We start from the raw sequence: 15,165 nt of genomic DNA on the forward strand, positions 1-15,165 counted from the left end.
TATTTTAAAAGCCCATATGTCACCTAGTGGTATAAATTGCCACCTTTGTAATACAATAAACATTAGTATGTCCTTAGGTCTATTTCTAGACTCCTAATTGTCAATTTATTCATGCTCCAGAACTATAATCTTGTAATTTTAAACTCCTTATAAAATACATTCATATGTATTAGAATTAGTTCCCATCAATAGGTCTTCTTATCCAAGGTTTTCCTTGTCATAATTGCATGTTTATATTTCCAGAAGGTCTTTAGAATCATACTGTTTAACATCAGGAAAAATAAAAAAACTTATTGATCTTCTTGTTAATATCACATTAAATATATAAATTAGCTTAGGCAGAATTAACATTTTATGATGTTGCATCATGATAACGAGAACAAGGGATATTTTTCACCATGGTTCTTCCTGTTCCTTTATACTAAACAAAGTTTTTTTCTTTACTGGGGTCAGTTGGGGTAACTTGAAATTTTCTTGGCTATTATCCATTTCATCTAAGTTTTAAATTTTTGTTATGTGAAGGTATGTGAAGTAGCCTCTTATGTTTTATAATTTCCCTGTTTTAATGATTATTTCACCCTTGATAAATTTCATTTTCTATATTTCTGTTTTTGTTTCTTGAGTCAGTCAGCTGGTAGTTTATCTATTTTGTTAGTTTTTTCAAAGAACATCATTTTGATTTATCCATTACTTCTATTGTTTTGTTTCTCCACCTCACTAGGATATGTTTTTGTCTTGATTATTTTCTTTCTTGTACTTTCTTTTGGCTTGTTTCCTCCCTAGTTTTTTTAGTTCAAATTTTAGTTTACTTATTTTTATTATTTTATTATATACATTTAAATATTTAACACTATGGACTTTTTTCTGATTACCACCTTGAATGTATCTTATAATCTAATATGCAGTGTTTCATCACATTTTTAAGAAATTCTGCAATTCATACTATTAGCTTGGCAATAAATGGCATGTACTGGCATTCTAAATTTCACGGATTTATATTAAATTGACTAACTGTATTTCTTCAATTGAAGGTCTGTCACTTCTTTGTTTTTAAATTCCTACATAGAACCTAGCATATTGTTGCCTATATCAAATATAATATATTGCTAAAAAAATAATACAACATGTTGTTAAAAAAAATATTAAAGAATGAGTAAAAAGAAGAAAGCATGGAAAAATGAAAAGGTCTTTATAAGGAGAGTCAGATTCTAATGTCAGCTGTGCCAATTTGAGAACTTACGTAAGTTACTCAGATTTCATAAAACTAATTTCACTATCTATTCACAAATAGATTATTAAATAAGCAATAAGACCTGTTTAACTTCCAATATCCAAAATTCTCGTATTCTCTTATATGACCGTTTGGTAAATGATATATGCACATGAAAGCATGTATCACTTAATACACACCAGAAGCTTATAAAACAATTGTTTTTATTCCCTCTACTACTCTCAAATTATCAGTACTTGTTCAAGTGAACAAGATAGGGAAACAGAAGACCCAGATGTGACCAAACTTCTCTTAATCATTGGCTTCAACTTTATTTCCAGCTGACCTTTAAAATCTGCTAAAGAAGAGTGACGTGGACTGATAAGGGACTCATCTCCTCCCTCTAAAACTCTGTTTCACAGTTGTTCATGAACAATTAAAGGACAACAGACGGAGAAGTATGGATAGAGGAATCAACCTATGAAATGGAGCTTTAAGTTTGGCTTGGATGTTTTGGGGAGGATTTAGGACTGGCCATGCTATTACAAATAAGTTTATGTGAAATAGAATTTCATCATTATGTACTAACATAATGCCCATAGTTTAACATTATTATCCTTAACAAATGAATTCTTTTTTAGTTCCACTTTAATCTGGCTTTTCTCCATCATTGCTCTCTGAATCAGTTATATTCAGTGGCCTCCACCTTTTCGAATCACAGTGGTAATTTATTCCAAACCCCACTACTACTCATTCTCTCCACTGCCAACCCCCAGTTCAAATCACTCTTATTTCTTGCTTGAATTATTCAATCAACCACTCGGCTGGTTTCCCTGCTTCTGTCTTTGCAGGAAGTTCAGCCCATTTTCCATACTGCAGCCAGAGTGATCAATTTAAAATGTAAGTCAAATCACATAACTTCTGTTCCCAGAACCTTACTACAAAGTCACTTTTTATGTGTAAAGAGCAAACTTCTACAATTCCTACAAGGCCTGTGCAGTTGGAGCCACAATGCCCCTCTAACCTCATCTCACACTCCTCTCCATTTTGCTAGTTTTGGACCAGACCACGTGCAGTACTTGTTTCTTTCCTTTAACTTTTCAAACACTGCCTCATACCACAGAAAACCTGGTGGCTTAGTACTTAAGTGCTACGGCTGCTAACCAAAAGGTTAGCAGTTTGAATCCACCAGACGCTCCTTGGAAACACTATGTCCTGTAGGACCGCTGTGAGTTGGAATTGACTTGATGGCAATGGGTTTGGCTTTTTGGCTTGGACATATCATGTCATTTGTGTTTGCAGTTTCTTCCACCTAGATTATGCTTTGCCCGTATATGACATGGCTTATCCTACTTGCACATTTCCTTTGGGACCTCCTTAAATGTTACCTTAACGAGTAAGATCTTGAAAGACATTAGAATATAAAACAGTCCCTTTAACTCTGGGGCATTTTTCTCTGTAGCACTTACCCCAAACTAACGAACTATCCTCACCCTTTTTTCTTTTTCTTTTCTTTCCTTCTGCTAGAAACTAATTCCATGGAAACAGAGAATTTAGCTTTGTTTACTGCTATAACCCCAGTGCCTAGAACTGTGCCTGTCGCTAGTATACACTCAGCTAAATAGGTGTTGAATGAATAAATGAATATATAAAAGAAGTCCAACTTTATATCTGATGATTTTGTTTGCTAGCCAACAAAACCAGTTTGCCAAGAAGTAGATCTTCTGCTATAAAATGTGTCCTCCCTTTAGGCATTTCCCCTGGATTTAATCATAAGACATTGCAAAATGCCAGCTGTTACCTCGTCCACTTGACATGTCACATTTTGGAATTTGGGAGCAGTAGCCAACTCGAATGTTTGGATCGGTGGTAAAACACCAGGGTGACTCAGCCCCATCTGGATTTCGGCAATAGTTTTCTCTTAGGTCCCTATTAAGAATAAACATGTTAACGTAAATTGCCTGAGTTTTTACATTGGTGAAGTCACCTCTACTACGTTTCTAATTCCAGAATGCATGCAAGTCTATACATAGAGTTTTAAGTCTTTGGACTTAAGATAGTTACAATAATCAAAATTCAGTATAAACAATTGACATTGCCCAAATTACTGAAATAAATGCTGTTAGAAGTCAGTATCCTTTTCCTTCCATAGGCCTGGAGTTTCATGCAAACATTACTGCTTCATGAAAGAGAGAAATGGTACTATTACATTCTTATCACTCCTTCTCATGACTTAGACTCTCATTCGTTACAACTTTAAAAAAATTGACCTACGATTTATTGCATTTTTCTGGCTCAACCCACATATAACGTAGAAACAACATTAACTACTGTCATTTAAAATAAAGTTCAACCTATTCAAACTTTTGACACAAAAAGGTGATAGCTATTTCTTCCTTGAATGCTGTATTTCTTTGATTCATTGAATGTTCTGCATAAATTTCTTTTAATTACAAAGTAATTTTTTCTTGATTCAGAGAAGTTATCTGAAATCTTTGTAAATATTTCTGTAAAGTTAAAGCCTAAGCATAGTATAGAACATCTAACTATAGCACTGTTTGGTCAATATAATATATGTGAGTCCTTTATCTTTTCAGTGCTTCAGTTAGAAATTTAGTTTCCAGTAAGGGAGAAAAAAAGAAAACTATGCTAATATTCCTGAAATGTAAATGCTTTTAAAGGTTTTTTACCTGAATATAAGGTTGAAATTAAACAAAATGCAAACTTTATTATTTGAAAATTGCTATTTCTAAGTAAGCATGCACATTTTTTCTATATATTCCTGGCTAATTATTTAACTAAATTACTACTCAATATACTAGAAACTACAGTGTATCACTTATGTCCAGTTAGAAGTACTATGATTTTATCAATACCCAATTGGAAACCCTAGTGGCATAGTGGTTAAGTGCTACTGCTGCTAACCTACAGGTCAGCAGTTCAAATTCATCAGGTACTCCAAGGAAACAAAATGGGGACAGTTCTACTCCTTCTTAATAGAGTCACTACGAGTTGGAATCAACTCGACAGCAATGGGCTTGGTTTTTCTTTTTTTTAATTGGAACATCAGAAACTGAGAAACATTTAAGGGAAGAAGGATGAGTATGGTTAGGAAATTAACAGGTAATATTCTATCTAGTCAAAATAGTTTCAGATTGCCAGCCACATCAACCGCACATATAATTCCATTTTTTAACTGTCCAAGGTCTTGATATAAACTGTGGTATTTAAGTATTTAAGGACATTGATTGCCAACATTTAAGGTCATTAAATAGCAAGTGTTCATAGTTAAAGGCCATATTTAAAACTTTAAACTTCCTATACAATTATTAGTTGGAAAAGAAGGAAAAAAAAAAACTTTTATTTCTCTTATACCAAGTTATACTTGTGATTTGCAAAAATTATGTAAGTATAAAATATATGTATTAAATTTTACTTAAAATTACACAAGTTTGCAATTTTAAATGAATTATTGTAGAGTAAAATTATTTTTGGTTGTTAATTTAAGCCAACATAATTGAATGGAGGTATAAGATACAGGCTTCCCAAAGTATAAGTTTAAGCTTACTTATAAAATTTAAATCCAAAAGCACCTCATTATTCAAGATTAAATGAGAATGAAAGGCTAGATTTGCCAAAATATTTTTCCAAAGCCCTTTCTCTTCACTTGAAATAGGAATTGTTTACAATTACTAAACCCATTGCCATCTAGTCGATTCTGACTCATAGCAGCCATATAGGACAGAGTAGAATCGCCCCCATACGGTTTCCAAGGAGCACCGGAGTGGATTTGAACTGCCGACCTTCTGGTTAGCAGCCATAGCTCTTAACCACTACACCACCAGGGTTTCCACAATTACTAAAGGGAATGGACAATTACATGATTTATGTAGCTTTATCATAGCCATATTGTTCAGTTATGGAGTTTTAAAAATTGTTTTTTGGATTCTCAGTATGGGGAGAAATAGTGTTTAATACAACATAGGCCATTGACCAATACTCCTAGACCACAAACAGTAAATGCACTGATATTCTGAGCAAAACCCTGTTTCACATTTTATCAGTTCTTTAGCACAGCTCACTTTTTGTTTTTGATACTTCAAATGTTTCATTATTTTGACCAAAGAATTAAGTTAGGAAAGGATGGCTTAAGGTTACAATAACAACAGCTCAATTTTTTATACTTGTTATAATTATGAAATGTGTGAGTTAAATTTCAATAATCATCCTCTTTTTCTTACAAAAGAAGTTCATTGGGCACTTGCACATACACAATTGCTTATTTCAGTATTACCAGTCATTAGAAGTTAACGAAAAGTGTGAACGACACTATGTCACTGTCTCCTTTTGTCTCTATGAACTAATTTTTTTTTCTCCTTTTCTTTGCTTTCTGATCTGAACTTTGATATTTATTTCTGAAGTGAGGCTTCTGGGTCAGGTTTAGAGAGTGAATTGCTGAGAAGGAAATGCGGGACATAAGCCCAGACGGACAACTATAAATTTTGTAATTAGGAAATAATGAAAAAAAAATCACAACATATGAATATTTACCATCTAAGCCAATAATTGCTGAATCAGCTTCAAAACAAAACAAAACCAAAAAACATAAAATATCTGTCCTCTGCTGTGGATGGGACAGCTATTGCTCATAGTTTTTCATCCTGAAATGTTAAGCTTTCTTATTAAAAGTCAATTACATCAAAGCTAATATACGTTATTTATAGTTCTTATTTCAGCAGAGTCACTATGAATGGCATATGTGTTATAAATTTCAAAAGCAATCTCTTTATGTTCTTCATGAGAAGGTGGACAATTTAAAAACATATGGCATTATGGCTGTGTCTGTTCAACAAAAGTCAAGTGGTAAAAAAAAAAAAAGCAGTCACAGAAAAAGCACGTAACAACCTTATCATTGACACGCAAGGGCATTAAGGGCAGTTTCTTTGGCTTGATTCTTCTTAACAACTGTCTTACTTCTCCACATTTTAAAGCAAATTTAGAAACAATGAAAAACATTCATTTAGATTAAAAAAAACATTTGTTATAGTTCTTTGAGGTTGGAAAATTATTGATCTAAAATGTTGACTGAAATCAAAGTCCTCTTTTTATAGAGAAAAAAATTTGAATCTCACTAAAGTTAATATAAAAATCTAGAAACACACTTTTTTGAAACATGTATGGCTATCATTATCATTAAATGTTTTATTAACTCTACCTGCAAGAGCAAAGTTGTTATCAGGAACAACCTAGAAAAATGTCCCCAAACACGGTACATTAACCACCTGCATCCGAATCATCTAGAGTGCTTATGGGGACCAAATCCCAGGGGGCAGCATGGGAATCTGCCTTTCATCCTTATTATCAAAGGCACACTAAAGTTTGAAGACTATTAACACAGAAACTAATAGAAAGTAATCAAGCTGCCTTGTTTCTCCCAGAGCCTATTGAAATTTTTAACATCTAATTTACTTACTTGCACTTGAAATTTTCAGGAGTTATGTCATGTTGGTGAGGATACTGGGAATCCCAGCGCTGACATGGAATTCCATTCCAAATTGTATTGGTGGAGCCCCGATAACCTTCTCCTTGACCTTGAATGCACTCAGTTGTTTCCATGGGAACATCAGTATCATTCATAGCACTGTGAGCTATTGGTAAAAAGAAATATAAACAAATTAAACCTGTTGACATGTATTATCATCTTCCTCTTAGATTTCATTTGTATTTTTATTACTAGGGTTTTTTTTTATCACTTATAAGTTTTTGTAAAACTTGAGTGTAATAAGAAACTCAATGTATTTTTTTATATCTGTATTCCAATTTTCCTTTCATTCAAATCCAAGTTATTTTATTTTTGAAAAAAATTTTGAAGGCATTGTACTTCCATATGCAACTATAACTTACACATGCTAGTTAGACACTATTTCAGAAATGACTATACAATTACCCTTAAAATAAGGTTGCTCAAATACATACGAAGTTGTTAATAGTATTAACCGTGATTTTCCTCTAAAGTGATAAATATATCCTAAGCCAATGTGTTATCTTTATTTTTTAATTATCTTATTGGCATTCAAGTAGCCCTGGTGGCACAATGGTTGTGTTCAGCTGCTAAGTGAAAGGCTGGCAGTTCTAGCCCACCAGCTGCTCTGCAGGAGAAAGATGTGGCCTGCTTTTGTAAAGGTTTACAACCTTAGAAACCGTGTGGGGCAGTTCTACTCTGTCCTATAGGGCCTCTCTGAGTCGGAACAATTTGAAGGCAATGTGTTTGGTTTGGTACTGGCATTTAAAAAATTGGTTGTTTATTTCTTGCTTTTTATCCAGTCTAACTGCACTGTTTATCATACTTCATGGGATAATGAAACCCTCAGTATCTAAGTTAAAAAAGTACAAAATTCAATTTTACTATCACTGGGACTCTCCTTTTAACTTTACTATTTACTTAATTAAATTATAGCTCAGAAAATTCTTGAGCAGCTAAAATTTATATATCTTCTCGAAGCATACCTGAAAATGTTTATGGGTCAATAGAGTAATGCCAATTTAAACTCCCCAACTACCTTTATAACTGAAATGGTCTTTCAGGAACTCTCTGGATAAAATTCAAGTTAACACTCTCTATAGCAGTATAAGATTTGAACGGATTTCCTTAACTCAACCCATTCTGGAATTAGGAACCTCTTCTCCAAAGGAGAGTCAGAATCCAAAAAACAAAAAGAAAACAAACAGTGGTTCTTTAATTTCATTAAAATTTATTTCTCTCTTACAAATAATAAATATAGTTTATTATGGCTAAATGCTTCACTTCATTGAGTTCCATGCAAACTAGGCACATCATAAGTTTGGAGATGCTCTGTGAAGTTTTGTGAAGAGGGAGAAGAGTTACATGAACAACCACCCCAAATACTGGAATAGTTGTATATATACCAAAACCAAAACCCACTGCTGTCGAGTCAATTCTGACTCATAGCGGCCCTATTGCTTTTACATAACTTTGATTCAGTTCAATTAAAAATGTTTTTTCCAGACTCCTCCACATTATGAGATGTTTCACAGGTTCATCTTTGTTCTTAATCGTTGAGTACCATACTTTATTTATCCATTAAAAAAAAAAATTTTTTTTTTTTTTTATTTATCCATTCATCCATTGATGGGCACCTTGGTTGCTTCCATCTTTTTACTACTGTAAACAGTGCTGCAGTGAACATGGGTGTGCATGTATCTGTTCCTGTGAAGGCTCTTATGTCTCTAGCATATGGAAGGCATTACACTGAGTGAAATTAGTCAGTTGCAAAAGGACAAATATTGTATGAGACCACTATTACAAGAACTCTAGGAAAAGTTCAAACACAGAAGAAAACATTCTTTGATGGTTACCAGGGTGGGGAGGGAGGGAGAGGGGTACTTACTAATTAAATAGTAGACAAACACTATTTTAGGTGAAGGGAAAGACAACATAAAATACAGGAGCATTCAGCACAACTGGACTAAACCAAAAGCAAAGAAGTTTCCTGAATACGACCAAATCCTTCGAAGGTCAGAGTAGCAGGGGTGGGGGTCTGGGGACCATGGCTTCAGGGGACATCTAGGTCAACTGGCATAACAAAATGTATTAATAAACATTCTGCATCCCACTTTGCAGTGAGGTGTCTCGGGTCTTAAACGCTAGCAAGCAGCCATCTAAGATGAATCAATTGGTCTCAACCCACTTGGAGCAAAGAAGAATGAAAAAAACCAAAGAGGTGTATGATAAACATGAGCCCAGGAGACAGAAAGTGCCTCATAAACCAGAGACTACATCAGCTTGAGACTGGAAGAGCTAGATGGTACCCAGCTACCACCAATCACTGACCTGACAGGGAACACACAGAGAATCCCTGATGGAGCAGAAGAACAGTGGGATGCAAACCTCAGATTCTCGTAAAACAACTGGACTTAATGGTCTAACTGAGACTAGAGGGACCCTGGAGATCATGGTCCCAGAACCCTTCATTAGCCCAAGACTGGAACCATTCCAGAAGTCAACTCTTTAGACAGGGATTGGAGTGGGCTATAAGATAGATAATGATACTGGTGAGGAGGGAGCTTCTTGGCTCAAGTAAACACATGAGACTATGCGGGCAACTCCTGTCTGGAGGCGAGATGAGAAGGAAGAGGGGGACAGGAGCTGCTTGAATGGACACTGGGAATACAGGGTGGAGAGGAGGAATGTGCTGTCTCATTAGGGGGAGAGCAGCTAGTAGTACATAACAAGGTGTGTATAACTTTTTGTATAAGAGACTGACTTGATCTGTAAACTTTTACTTAAAGCACGATTAGGTAAAAAATAAATAAAAATATTTTTCAATTTCTTATGTATCTACATTAGGGAATAGATATGTGACTTGGAAATACACCAGTTAAAAAGAAATTCAAATGGAGGTGATAAATGTCCAGATTGACCCATAAAAAAGTAATTGAGAGTCGATAGCCTGGAGAATTAAATCCAGTAATATATTGATTCAGGAAGACAAAAATTATTGACCTGGAAGAAATGGCTTATAGAAAAAGTTGAGGTTGGTTACCCAAATCCTTTATGATTCTAAGGATATTACCTAAAGGTATTTGGGGAAATACAAAATAAGAAGATTAAATAGATTCTCAAGAATTATATTTCATCAAGACAAATGTCACTAAACTACCATATTTCTGATGATTCGCATTAACTGGTCATTTATTTGGGCAGGCAGCATGTGTGGAGGAGTTTTTAAAAGGTAATAACCCTAAAACAAGTAAAAGAAAAGATCAAGCTTATATTGATATATTGCACATTTACAGCAAACTAATAAAAACAATATTCCACAGAGTAAATATAACTTTTTGTTAGGCCTCATCAAGATACAAATAATCTAAATAACAGCAGTATTATGTTTTGTCTTTAATGAGCATCTATAACTTTAAAATATATAATTATAAACACCTTGACAGTTTTACTTATTCTTATGTTGTAATTCAGTGAAAATTGCTCTCTCTCATGGTTTTAACCACAAACTAGCACTATTGAGCTAGTATTTTTTCTCTATCTAAAAATTGCCCTCTGAAGTTAGTACAGCTGCATTTATTCCATTCAGCATTCAGATGCTAGAAGTGACCCCATAACCATATTACACAAAATCTACATGATTCTGATGGCAATGTATAGAGTAAATAATATAGGCAAATGAAGATATATTAGTACAGCAAGTTCATGAAATGGTTTTTATCAATAAATAAGAGTTATTATGAGACCTTCATGAAGCTGTATAATAAATATTATCTGATGAGGACAATGATGAATGATTTTTTCACAGACCATTTAACTGTGATATAAATGTTTGATCTTTGCTGCTCACATACTTGCTATTCAAAGAAAATAAATTACTCCCGAACTGTGGAAAAAATAGACCCCTTCTGCTACTCTACTGCATAAATATCAAAACCTAGTGCAAAAACAAAACAAACGTTTCACACCGATTGATTTGGAAAGGGCTATTAGATGTTGGGAAAGCAATTCCTTTGGACATAATACTTTAACATGGCATCTGAATGAGGAAATGTTTTGAAGCATCTCCAGTGGCCAAGCAGAGTGTTAGGGAAGCACACAAATATCTCCAAATATCAGCTAAAGCTGATCAAGTTTAGCTAAGGCAGCATGTTTTTAAAATACTGCTTCCGCACATAGACAAATATTTTTGCAAATATATCTAGCAAGCTCACATTGAAAATACCAGGAACTCTTCTGAGAGTTTCTCACAAATAAAACATTTTTGCTAGGGGTGTCAGTGGTGGCCACCCTTTGGAAGCAGATGCAAAGATATTTATAGGATCCTCAGAGTGGCCTATAAGTGAAGGAATGTTTTCCTTTGATGACGGACATGAAGTTTTCTGTTTGGATATGTTTTAAGGAAAGTAACATTTGCTATTGAAATCCTTCACTGTCCTGTTAGAACATAATCAGACACAATGGGTGGCTCTTAGAACGTTAATTTCTCTTTGCTGGTGTGGATGTGATATGGTTTGATTCCTACAATATTTGTTAGGGAGTTTAAAAATTTGGCTAACTTTTTTGAGAGAAAGGGCATTAACTACCAGCTAATTTCTGGGAAAACATTCTGTCCCTAGACAGTCAGAGACCAGTAGAACAAGATCATTATATTTGATCCATTGTCTCTGTGAAGGGTTAGCCAAAGCCTTGCAGAGATCCACACAACCCAAATGGAAGTTCATGAACGCCAGCTCAGAATATGAGTGCACACGTATTTTAGAGTGCTCCACACCCATTGTTCTGCAAGCTTTACATAGACAGTAAGCAAAAGCCAGATTTTCCGGTGATGACAAGCTATTGCTGTTCTTTACCCTATAGGTGAGATCCAGTTGCTTCATAGGTCAGTGGACAAACACCCTGATTATCCCTTAGAGTTGTTCAACCCAATTCGTTTCTTATTTCCAGCTACCGAAGAGCAACTGAAACCTAGGATTCCCTTTATGATGGTCCCCAGAGATTGAGAACAGTGGTAAAGCTGCTCTCCCATCAACAGTACTTGTGCTTTTGGGGCCACAAAGGGCAGGATGGGGACTGTTGTAAATTTAAAGAGCTTCTTGTTTTAAAATTGACATGGGAAAATAGTAAAGACCTCCAAAGTATAAACCTCAAATTGCTTGTACGTTTGTTTTCCATGTGAAGCCAGAAATCATATCTGAAACTTTCCCCTGGATTTTGTCCAAACCTTCTCTCATGTAAATGCTCGGGAGACAAGATTTTCATAAAATGTCAATTCTACAGTCTTATTCCTTAGAAGATGACTTAGAAAAGACCTTCAAGTACAAGGTTATTCTCTTGAGAAAGGGTATGGATAGTATTGTTTTTTCCAGACTCAGAATACAATAAGAAGATTTTATGTCTGTGAATCTCTATTCTGGTCTTGGATAAGTTAATAAAATTCAGACAGATAATCAGCATTCTTTATGAGTATAACACACTTAATTTTAAAAGATTAGAGATTCCCTGAATATTATGACACTGTTCATTGGCTGCTAAGAGAACAGTTACTTTGTTATCGATGGCAACATATATTTCATAGTAACCTTAGCTATCAATGATCTGCCCTGGTCACACTTCTAAAATGGCTCTGGCTACGTAAACATCTAGCAATTTAAAAAAAGAGAGAAGGAAGAGGAAGAAAAAATAGGCGAAACCATGACAAGATTTGTCTATTTTGTTGGTAAATAAAAAGCCACCAGGACAACCAGCAGCAAACGAGTATAACCTGCACAAGGAGGTGCAAAACTTGAGAACAGCACCTAAGCTGAGGTGATAAGAAAGCATAAAACAAATAAGGTGTTTGAGAAAAGCCAGGTTTTCATATGAAAATCAAGAAGCATGAAAAAATACCAGGCGCCAGAGAAAGAAAATTAAAAACCACCACTTAACTAGAAAGGGTAACTTTTATTCATTCAACAAATACTGGTTGAATTCCTACTCTGTGCAAGGCAGTGTGCTAATCACTAACCCATTGCCACGGAGTTGATTCCGACTCATAGCCACCCAATAGTGACTGCTCAAACCAAACCAAACTCATGGCCGTTGAGTCGATTACTGGCTTATAACCAACCTATAAGACAGAATAGAACTGCCCCATAGAGTTTCCAAGGAGTGCCTAGTGTATTCAAACCGCTGACCTTTTGGTTAACAGCGGTAGCTCTTAACCACTACACCACCAGGGTTTCCACAGTGACCACTAGGGGATACAAAAACATACATAGTCCTTGTTATCTTAGTAATAATTGTACAAATTTTGGTAAAATCATTAACCAAATAAAGTAAAATAAATGTAAAAATCAGACTCTGAGAAGTATGTGGAAAAGGGGGTATATGGTGCTACAAATATATAATAAGGGATTTGACCAAGTCAAGAAAGTCAAATGAAGACTTTCCTGAGGAAATGATGATTGAATTGAAATTTCAACAATGAGTAGCTGTTAACTAGGTAAGGAAGAAAGAGAAAAATTTTCAAGGCAGAGGGGATGGCAGAGCTAAAATGCCTGTAGTGAGAGAGAATATAGAAAACATGAGGTATAGAAAGAAAGCCCTTGTGACTGGAACAGAGAGCATGGAGGGAAATGTGGTGGTACATGAGGTTAGAGACACAAGTAAGGAATTAAAGGCAGTTGGTTTTGTCTTGTCATAAGATCAAGGAAATTACTAAAGGGTTTTAATTTGTATGTGTGTGTGTGTTTCTGGGGATGGGGAAAGATATAATCAGATTTTTGTAAACATCATTCCATTTGTAGTGCAGTGAAGAGATTGGAAAGGAACAATCTTGGATACGGATACACCTCCACTCGGAAGGCCATTTGAATATTCAAGTTGAAAGATGATAGTCTCTTGGTTGAGGGAGACGGTGATGAAGTGAAATGGATAGATTTGGCAAATGAACAGACCATAAAATTGACAGTCTTGGCGATGGATAAATGTGAGAAGCGTAGGAGAAGTCTGTATTGTAGGCTTTTGAATTTTAAGCTGGATCAGTTGCGGTACCAATCATGAGAAGGAGAGTCTAGGAAGCAGAACAGACCATCCTACAACACAAATGAAGAAAACCAGAGAAATGATAGAAAACATCTTCAGTTGGGTGAGTTGCTGGTGGTGAAAGGTAGAGAACAATTAGAGCAGCCAACAGGTATCTCCTAGTTAGAGTACTCTAAGGAAACCACATCAGCCTTAAACGTCCTGCCATACAACAAAAAAACACTTCTCAGAGTGATGCAGGGTCACCTGAGGCTCCCTAAACCCTTTTAGGGATCCAGGAGATCAAAATTATTTCCATAACAATGCTAAGATATCATTTGCCTTTTATGCTCTTATTCTCTCACAAATGTACAGTGGAATTTCCAGACACCACATGATGTGTGACATCACAAAAGATTAAATACAGAAACAAACATAAGAACACAGCGGTCTTTTAAAACGTTAAAGAAACTGGCAAAATATATAAAACAATGTCATTATTCTCCCTGTTTTTTCCTGGAATATATAGTTATTTTGCATTTAAAAATCTGTTATGCTTTTAACATCCAAAGAGGTTGTTATGATTATTCTTAAGCAAATTAGTATTCTTTTAATTTCTCATTTTTAATTTCTAATACAGTAAGTATTGATTCATAGAGCTCACACAGACAAAAGCTGTTTGGGGTTCTTAATCATGTTAGAGTATAAAGGCATCTTCAGTCTAAGAAGCTTGAGAACAACTCAACTGACCTACATAATTAGCAAGATTTTCTAAGGGACATCAACCATAAGATAGCTTCTCAATTGCTGAGACTTTTCACGTTCACTTCAGAAAAATAAAGTTAATCCCAAGAAATATTTTCATTTCTCTACGAAAAGTAGTGAACTTATCTATAGACCAAATTGTTACTTAGAATATGAAATAAACACAGCAGGAAATTGTAAGAAAAGCAGTACTTCGTTCAGATGCTATACAGAACGTCTAGTCTTATTAATATGTGCAATGCTTTGAAGTTCCATATGCCTATAACGCTGTTAAAGGTATATAACTAGAATATTTGTGAGCTGCTGCCATTTGGGCAGCGATCACCTTCTGAGGACTACAGTCTGAAAGAGGGCTGAGAAGGCCTGTCCTTGAACATCCTGGCACACATTCATCAAACAAAGAGCAATATCCATCCTTCACATTCAGTAACAGACTGTAAGATGGGGGGGTGGAAGCAAAGGGGCTAGAGCAAATTTGTGGTTTATTCAACTTTTGAACAAATAAAATTAACTGAGAACAGTACTCAAAAATTTTGACTTCTGAAAGGTGAGGATACCCTAATATATCAAGGCAGGGTCAGCTTTTGCTTTATTGATGTCGTTGTTGTTAGGTGCTATCAAGTTGGTTCTGGCTCATAGTGGTCCTATGTACAACAGAATAAAA

The 15,165-nt window shown here is 35.1% G+C and overlaps 1 protein-coding gene across 9 annotated transcripts in view; it reads right to left on the reverse strand.

Annotated features, from left to right (window-relative positions):
• Positions 1–15,165, reverse strand: part of HGF (hepatocyte growth factor) — a 91,980-nt gene that overhangs the window by 38,771 nt on the left and 38,044 nt on the right. For 8 of the 9 annotated variants that reach the window (XM_064289923.1, XM_064289925.1, XM_064289924.1 and 5 more), the window contains 2 exons: positions 6,684–6,858; positions 3,012–3,139 (listed from right to left, as the gene is read on the reverse strand). In XM_064289923.1, the coding sequence (XP_064145993.1) occupies positions 3,012–3,139; positions 6,684–6,858 (303 nt within the window). The remainder of the gene's footprint in view (positions 1–3,011; positions 3,140–6,683; positions 6,859–15,165) is intronic. The other variant, XM_064289927.1, reaches the window with a different exon arrangement.

This window comes from Loxodonta africana, chromosome 8, assembly GCF_030014295.1.
Source record: "Loxodonta africana isolate mLoxAfr1 chromosome 8, mLoxAfr1.hap2, whole genome shotgun sequence".
NCBI lineage: Eukaryota > Metazoa > Chordata > Mammalia > Proboscidea > Elephantidae > Loxodonta > Loxodonta africana.